At 42.6% G+C, this 9,117-nt stretch overlaps 1 protein-coding gene across 2 annotated transcripts in view; it reads left to right on the top strand.

The window, feature by feature from the left end:
• Positions 1–9,107, top strand: part of JOSD1 (Josephin domain containing 1) — an 18,942-nt gene extending 9,835 nt beyond the window's left edge. For both annotated transcript variants that reach the window (XM_032416542.1, XM_032416541.1), the window contains exons 3-5: positions 5,884–6,012; positions 6,124–6,318; positions 6,973–9,107. In XM_032416542.1, the coding sequence (XP_032272433.1) occupies positions 5,884–6,012; positions 6,124–6,318; positions 6,973–7,072 (424 nt within the window). In that variant the 3' untranslated portion in view covers positions 7,073–9,107. The remainder of the gene's footprint in view (positions 1–5,883; positions 6,013–6,123; positions 6,319–6,972) is intronic.
• Positions 9,108–9,117: the final 10 nt, after the last annotated feature.

The following is a 9,117-nucleotide window of genomic DNA, read 5'->3' as shown; positions in this document are numbered from 1 at the left end:
TTTTTTTTTTTTTTTTTTTTTTCTCTTTACAATTTTGAGATGTAGTTTTTCCAGCAAACTGACCAAAATATACTCAGGACATCGTATATTGCTTTGTTCTGTTCACCTGTCTGTTCATATTCCTTTTTTTTTTCTTTTTTCTTTTGTCTTTTAATTTTCATTTTTATGGTTATATTCTATTCTTTCATTTAACTTTACCTTTGTACATATTGTACGTATGTTTTTTTTCTTTACAATTTTGGGATCTAGTTTTCTAACAAACAGACCAAAATACACACAGGATCCTGTGTATTGCTCTGTTCAGTTCACCTGTCTGATTATATTCTCTCTCTTCTTTATTTATTTTATTTTATTTTTATTTTTTTGGTTTTTAGTCTCTTCTGATTTGTTTAGTGTATATTTCTCTGCTGTCATTGTTGCCATTTTAGTATTTTGTTCTCTCATTCATCTTTTCTTCTCTGGACAGAATGACAAAGACAGAAAAACTCATCTCAAAAAAGAGAACAAGAGGCAGTATCGACTGCCAGGGACGTAATCAGTTTGGATATAAGTAAGATGTGGGAACTAGAGTTAGAATAACGATTATAAAGATACTAGCTGGGCTTGAAAAAAGCATAGAAGACAGTACAGAACCCCTTTCTGGAGAAATAAAAGAACTAAAATCTAGTCAAGTCAAAATCAAAAAGGCTATTAATGAGATGCAATCAAATATGAAGGCCCTAACTGCTAGGATAAATAAGGCAGAAGAGAGAATTAGTGATATAGAAAACAAAATGATAGAGAATAAAGAAGCTGAGAAAAACATAACTACTGGATCACGAGGGTAGAATTCGAGAGATAAGTGATACCATAAAGTGAAACAATATTAGAATAATTGGGATCCCAGAAGAAGAGGAAAGGGGGGAGCAGAAAGTATATTGGAGCAAATTATACTGGAGAACTTCCCTAATCTGGGGAAGGAAATAGGCATTCAAGTCCAGGAGGCACAGAGAACCCCCCCCAAAATCAATAATAGGTCAACACCCCGACATATAATAGTGAAACTTGCAAATCTCAGAGACAAAGAGAAAATCCTGAAAGCTCGGGGCAAGAGGTCTGTAACCTACAAGAGTAGAAACATAGGCTGGGAGCAGACCTATCCTCAGAGACCTGGCAGGCCTGAAAGGACTGGCATGATATATTCAGGGTGCTAAATACGCAGCCAAGAATACTTACTCCGTTCATTCAAAATAGAATGGCTATCATTCAAATAGAAGGAGAGAGAAAAAGCTTTCAGGACAAACAAACTAAAAGAATTTGTGATCACTAAACCAGCCCTCCAAGAAATTAATTAAAGGGGATCCCTTAAGAGAGAGCCCAAAGGTAACATAGACCAGAAAGGAACAGAGGCAATATATAGAAACAGTGACTTTACGGGTAATACAACTGCACAAAATTCATCTTTCAGTAGTTACTCTGAATATAAATGGGCTAAATGCTCCAATCAAAAGACAAAGGATATCAGATTGGATAAAAAAGCAAGATTCATCAATATACTGTCTTAAATAAGAGACTCATTTTAGACCCACACACCTCCAGATTGAAAGTGAGGGGGTAGAAATCCATTTATCATGCTAATGGACATCAAAAGAAAGCTGGGGTAGCAATCCTTTTATCAGACAAATTAGATTTTAAACCAGAGACTGTAATAAGAGATGAGGAAGGACACTATATCATACTTAAAGGGTCTATCCAACAAGAAGATCTAACAATTGTAAATATTTATGCCCCTAACATGGGAGCAGCCAATTATATAAACCAATTAATAACAAAATTAAAGAAACACATTGATAATAATACAATAATAGTCGGGGACTTTAACACTCCACTCACTGCAACAGAGAGATCATCTAAGCAGAAGATCAACAAGAAAACAAGGGTTTTGAATGACACACTGGACCATATGGACTTCACAGGTATATTCAGAGCATTCCATCCTAAAACAACAGAATACACATTCTTCAGGAGTGTACGTGGAACATTCTCCAGAGCAGATCACATACTGGGTCACAAATCAGGTCTCAACTGGTACCAAAAGATTGGGATCATTCCTTGCATATTTTTGGACCACAATGCTTTGAAACTCAAACTCAAACACAAGAGGAAATTTGGAAAGAACTCAAATACATAAAGGCTAAAGAGCATCGTACTAAAGAATGAATGGGTCAACCAGGAAATTAAAGAAGAATTTTTAAAACTCACGGAAATAAATGAAAATGAAAATACAACTGTTGAAAACCTTTGGGATGCAGCAAAGGCAGTCCTAAGAGGGAGGTATACAGCAACACAAGCCTTTCTCAAGAAACAAACGCAACCTAACCTTACACCTAAAGTAGTTGGAGAAAGAACAGTAAATAAAGCCTAAACCCAGCAGGATAAGGGAATAAAGATTAGAGCAGAAATCAATGAAATAGAAACCAAAAGAAAGTAGAACAGATCAACAAAACTAGGAGCTTGTTCTTTGAAATAATAAGATTGATAACCCCCTGGCCAAACTTATCAAAAAGAGAAAGGACCCAAATAAATAAAACCATGAATGAAAAAGGAGAGATCACAACCAACACCGAAGGAATACAAACAATTATCAGAACATATTATGAGCAACTATATGCCAACAAATTAGGCAATCTGGAAGAAATGGATGCATTCCTGGAGATGTATAAAGTATCAAAACTGAACCAGGATGAAGTAGAAAACCTGAACAGACCCATAACCAGCAAGGAAATCGAAGCACTAGTCAAAACTCTCCCAAAAAAACAAGAGCCCAGGGGCCAGATGGCTTCCCAGGGGAGTTCTACCAAACATTTAAAGAATTAATACCTATTCTTCTGAAGCTGTTTCAGAAAATCGAAATGGAAGGAAAACTTCCAAACTCTTTCTATGAGGCCAGCATTACCTTGATCCCAAAACCAGATGAGGACCCCACCAAAAAGGAGAATTACAGACCAATATCCCTGATGAACATGGATGCAAAAATTCTCACCAAAATACTAGCCAATAGGATCCAACAGTAAATTAAAAGGATTATTCACCACGACTAGGTGGGATTTATTCCTGGGCTGCAAGGTTGGTTCAGCATCCACAAATCAGTGTGATACACTACATAAATAAAAGAAAGAACAAGAACAATATGATCCTCTCAATAGATGCAGAAAAAGCATTTGACAAAGCACAGCATCCTTTCTTGATTCAAACGCTTCACAGTGTAGGGATAGAGGGTAAATACCTCAATATCATAAAAGCCATCTATGAAAAACCCACAACGAATATCATTCTCAGTGGGGAAAAACAGAGCTTTTCCCCTAAGGTCAGGAACACGGCAGGGATGTCCACTATCACCACTGCTGTTCAACATAGTGGTAGAAGTCCTAGCCTCGGCAATCAGACAACAAAAGGCATCCAAATTGACAGAGAAGAAGTCAAACTCTCACTCTTTGCAGATGACGTGATACTCTGTGTGGAAAACCCAAAAGACTCAACCCCAAAATTGCTAGAACTCATACAAGAATTAAGCAAAGTGGCAGGATATAAAATCAGTGCACAGAAATCAGTTGCATTTCTATACACCAACGAGACAGAAGAAAGAAATTAAGGAGTTGATCCCATTTACAATTGCATCCAAAACCATAAGATACCTAGGAATAAACCTAACAAAATAGGCAAAGGAGCTGTATTCAGAAAACTATAAACACTCATGAAAGAAATTGAGGAAGACACAAAAGAAATGGAAAAACGTTCCATGCTCATGGATTGGAAGGACAAATATTGTTAAAATGGCTATGCTATCTAGAGCCATCTATACATTCAGTGCAATCCCTATCAAAATACCATCAACTTTTTTCACAGAGCTGGAACAAATAATCCTAAAATTTGTATGGAACCAGAAAAGACCCACATAGCCAAAGGAATGTTGAAAAAGAAAACCAAAGCTGGTGGCTTCACAATGCCGGACTTCAAGCTCTATAACAAAGCTGTCATCATCAAGACAGTATGGTACTGGCACAGAAAAAGACACATAGATCAATGGAACAGAATAGAGAACCCAGAAATGGACCCTCAACTCTATGGTCAACTAATCTTTGACAAAGCAGGAAAGAATATCCAATGGAAAAAAGACAGTCTCTTCAACAAATGGTGTTGGGAAAATTGGACAGCCACATGCAGAAGAATGAAACTGGACCATTTCCTCATGCCACACACAAAAACAGACTCAGAATGGATGAAAGACCTAAATGTGAGACAGGAGTCCCTCAAAATCCTAGAGGAGAACACAGGCAGCAAACCCTGTGACCTTGGCCACAGCAACTTCTTGCTAGACACGTCTTTAAAGGCAAGGAAAACAAAGGCAGAAATGACTATTGGGACTTCTTAAAGGTAAAAAGCTTTTTGCACAGCAAAGGAAACAGTTGACAAAACCAAAAGGCAACCGACAGAATGGGAGAAGATAATTGCAAATGTCTTATCGGATAAAGGGCTAGTATCCAAAATCTTTAAAGAACTTTTCAAACTCAACACCCAAAGAACAAATAATCCAATCAAGAAATGGGCAGAAGACATGAACAGATATTTCTCCAAAGAAGACATACAAATGGACAACAGACACATGAAAAAATGCTCAACATCATTCAGCATCAGGGAAATACAAATCAAAACCTCAATGAGATACCACCTCACACCAGTCAGAATGGCTAAAATTAAAGTCAGGAAACGAGAGATGTTGGCGGGGATGCGGAGAAAGGGGAACCTTCCTACACTGTTGGTGGGAATGCAAGCTGGTGCCGCCACTCTGGAAAACAGTATGGACGTTCCTCAAAAAGTTGAAAGTAGAGCTACCCTACGACTCAGCAATTGCACTACTTGGGTTTTTACCCCAAAGATACAAACGTAGTGATCTGAAGGGGTACCTGCACCCCAATGTTTATAGCAGCAATGTCCACAATAGCCAAACTATGTAAAGAGCCCAGGTGTCTTTCAACAGATGAATGGATAAAGAAAATGTGGTTTCTGTATACCATGGAATACTACTCAGCCATCAAAAAAAAAAAAAAATGAAATCTTGCCACTTGCAATGACATGGATGGAACTACAGGGTATTATGCTAAGCGAAATAAGGCAATCAGAGAAAGACAGTTATATGATCTCCCTCATGTGGGATTTAAGAAACAAAAGGGAGGATCATAGGGGAAGAGAGGAAAAAATGAAACGACGAAATCAGAGAGGGAGACAAACCATAAGAGACTCTTGATCACGGGAAGTGGACTGAGGGTTGCTGGAGGGGAGGGGGTTGGGGGATGGGATAACTGGGTGATGGGCATTAAGGAGGGCACGTGATGTAATGAGCACTGGGTACTATATAAGACTGATGAATCACTGAACTCTACCTTTGACAGTAATAATGTTATGTGTTAATTAGTTGAATTTAAATAAAAATTTAAAAACTATAAAAGAAAACAAGAGTAGCGACAGATACTACCCATGGTAATGTTTAAGAAAAATGGCTCTATTAAGGCAGGAAGATCAGCAAGGAAGAAGACTGCAGAAATAGGTAGGCTGAGGGTTTCACAAATGAGACCTCTTGTGGAACATGGTTTGGGTCCATTGACTTTCTGAATGACAGCCAAGTAGGCCCCACCACTATGGAATTAATGTTTTGCATAAAAGGAGAGGTAATCCCTAGGGCAGTAGGAGTCCAGACTATAAAATACTTGGGTAAAAAGTGGTTACCTTGTACTGAATGGGGGAAAAGAAGCTTCCAGGGGCAGTGGTGGAAGGTGTCTGTGGGGTGGCAGGCAGGAGGAGTTGGACAGCCCACACGTCTCAGCCCTCCTCCTTTTACATTTGTAGGTTGTCTCCAAACACCATGGTGACCCCCCACAAGAAGAGCATGCTAGGAAATGGGAACTACGATGTGAACGTCATTATGGCGGCACTTCAAACCAAAGGCTATGAAGCTGTCTGGTGGGACAAGCGCAGGTAATCTGAACCAGGCTTGACTTGGTGAGAACAGGCACTCGGGCCTGGGCCCGAGTGGGGAGGTGTTCCCGCTGGGAACCTTGGGGAGTTGACGCCTTTTCTCTTCTGCAGGGATGTCAGTGCCATTGCTCTCACGAACGTCATGGGCTTCATCATGAATCTGCCCTCCAGCCTGTGCTGGGGTCCACTGAAGTTGCCTCTCAAAAGGCAGCACTGGATCTGTGTTCGAGAGGTGGGAGGTGCCTACTACAACCTCGACTCCAAACTGAAGATGCCCGAGTGGATTGGAGGCGAGAGCGAGCTCAGGTACCTGTTGTGAATGGGCCGGGCTCCTTCCTTTGGTGTGTTGGGGAAGTTGAGCCCATCTTTGGTTATTTGACGAAGGAGATGAAATCCCTAGCGACTTGGATCCTCTCCCCGCCCTGCTTAGAATCATGGTCTCAGACTTGAAAGACCTGTATCTTTGATGGCCCCTGAGGATGTGAAGTCCCTTTGGTAGAGAAGTTCCAGCAGCCAGAATGCTGGCCGCCTGGTCTGGTAGGACCAGCATCGTAACATTCTCTACGCTTAGACAAATGGGATGGTACAGCTGCCAGTTCAGAAGAAGGAAGACAGACATTTAGACCAGAAAGGGCTAAATTTCCCTGAGACCAAAGAAGAAACTTTTTTTTTTTTTTACACAAGGCCCTTACTTGAGTACTTTGGGCTGGCTCTGTTCCTCACAGAACTAGATGCTGTTGGCAGTTATGAGGATGTATAAAAATTCAGGTTGGCAATGAGCTGGACAGGTTGAAGGGGTCGCCAGATGTGGAACCCTGCAAGAACAGATCCCTCCGAGAGTGTCTTTAGGACTGCCAAGGGCGTAAATGATGAGGTCACTGGGGAGCACGCGGCCCCGAGGCTGGAGTTTGCAGTTTTACCAGCATTTCATTTTCTCTCATCTACCCTTTGTTCCCATAGGAAATTTCTCAAACATCACTTGCGAGGAAAGAACTGTGAACTCCTGCTGGTGGTGCCAGAAGAGGTGGAGGCCCGTCAGAGTTGGAGGGCTGACGTGTAATGCAGTTCTACCCAACCTTCCCTCCCCTCGGCCCCCCAAGTCCTCTGTCATGTGTTGTGGCCTATCCAGCGGGTCTGCCCTTGCCACTCCCCCAAACATCTCATTGGGTTTCCCCTCCGATTTGACAGTGCAATAGGACAGACAGATGTGTGGACGGTTACAAGAACCACCACCCAGCGTTACTCATTCCTGGGACAGGAAGGTAGGAGCTCTGTGTGCTTAGGGCGGAGCTGTGGAAGACCCTTGTTTTCTTTGAGAGAGGAGGAAGAAAGGTGGGTCCGATCTTACTTTCCCCATGCCTACGAGGACTTGACAGAGGCTCTGCTGGAGGACACTGCTGCTGTGACTCACCTGGAGATGCTGCCTCCACTTCCCCTTTCCTGGCAACCAGTGGGTCTGAAGACATAGTACATGCACAGCCCATGTGACTGGCTTGACGGACCCAGAGCATAAGGGCCTCTCAGGAAACCATCTCCCAAACCCCAGCAGTGGTACAGCATGCCATCTCCAACCCTTAATGCCACCCATTACCCCCATTTTGAGGGTGGTTTATGGCCATCCTTGGAGTTTTCTAATGAAACATTCTCTAGTATTCCATGCCGGGTGGTTGACTCCTGCAATATTCTAGTGTGACAGGGTGAGCTAGATACCTAAGAGGACATGGCAGAAGGCAGACTGGGGCAGGCACGGATGGCCTGTCGGCCTCACTCCATCATTGTCCCTGCCACTTCACTACATTGATTTCAGAGGCTCTGGGGCACAAGACAGGCCAGAGGGCAGTTTTTCCAGTTGACACACTCCGGCAAAATCAGGAAACAAGTCTGCTTTCGATATCAAATTCCACTAGTTTGAGAAAGTTGAGTGAGGAAAAGTATTGTGAAGATAAGCTACTCAGAGAGTAAGAGCAGCTAGAATTGGTAGAAGTCCTAGGCTCGGAGTCACTATAGTGACAAGAATCAGAACCCTCAAGTAGGGTGTTTACGTGCATTATGTTATAGGACCTGGATTTGTCATCTTTCTTTAGTTTCCTTTACAAATCAACGAGAATTGATCTACCCCCTACCTCTTTAAATAGTTGTAGGCCACTTTTCTCCTGTAACTTTGGAAAACAAAAGAGAAGGAAGGGAAGTATCCTACCACACTGTGTGTCACCAAAGTGGTTGTGGTTGCCTCAAGACAGGTGGATAGACGGCCTGTCTACCCTTTACAGTTCGGTGGTCTTGGCGGGTCTGAGAGCTGCCCCACTGGCCAGACGTCTCTCCAGCAGCAAAGCCAGCCTGGGGCTTGCATGTCAAGCCTGAGCAAGCTTAACAGGATGAAGCTGAGGCTTTCTCCCCACTGTGACTGGAGTGCATGTTTACACCAGCACTTTTTCTGCACATGTATCTGAATAACAGGCCACCAAGCGGCTACTGCATCACACCCTCTCGGCAACTGGCTGCAGTCTCTTCTGCACCATTTTCCACACCAGACCTGCTTGGCACCACAGGGAGCTCTTTACCCCTGCACAATGACATTCCAACCACCACCAGCCAGAAGTTACAGCCAACCTGATTGTCACAAGCAGGACCTTGGGTCCATGGGCACTGTCAGTGATAGTAAGCCATCTCCTGGGAGGACAGGGAACTCCTCTCCACCAATCTGCTTGGGCCTGTGCAAATGGCACTTCAGAGGAGTCCCCGTGCACTTGGAGTCCATGAGCCAATGGGATATGCAAAGACGCTTAAACATTTCAGGGCTGGTTTCTCTGTTCATATCCAATTTTGGTGCTTAGGAACAGGGACCCATGCTGATGCCCAAGGGCAAAAAGCCCCACTTCCTTTAAGGAAGGGGGCAGGCCTGACCCTGATGCCCAATAAGGGGCAACCCTAGGCTTTTTGTTTTTCTTGCTTTTATTCCTTTTTTTTGTTGTTGGCCTTGTGCTGGGTTTGTTTACAAAAGATGTATTTTGTTTAACCAAATATTAAAAATGGAAAACTCCATACATAAATCTCATCTGTCTGCCTGAGTTCTGTAATTACGTATGTGGAGGGGGAAAAAAGTAA

The sequence above is a fragment of the Phoca vitulina genome, unplaced genomic scaffold, assembly GCF_004348235.1.
Source record: "Phoca vitulina isolate PV1807 unplaced genomic scaffold, GSC_HSeal_1.0 scaffold19, whole genome shotgun sequence".
NCBI classification, from domain to species: Eukaryota; Metazoa; Chordata; class Mammalia; order Carnivora; family Phocidae; genus Phoca; species Phoca vitulina.
The sequence above is the reverse complement of the archived record's forward strand: the minus strand, read 5'-3'. Positions and strand labels throughout refer to the sequence as shown.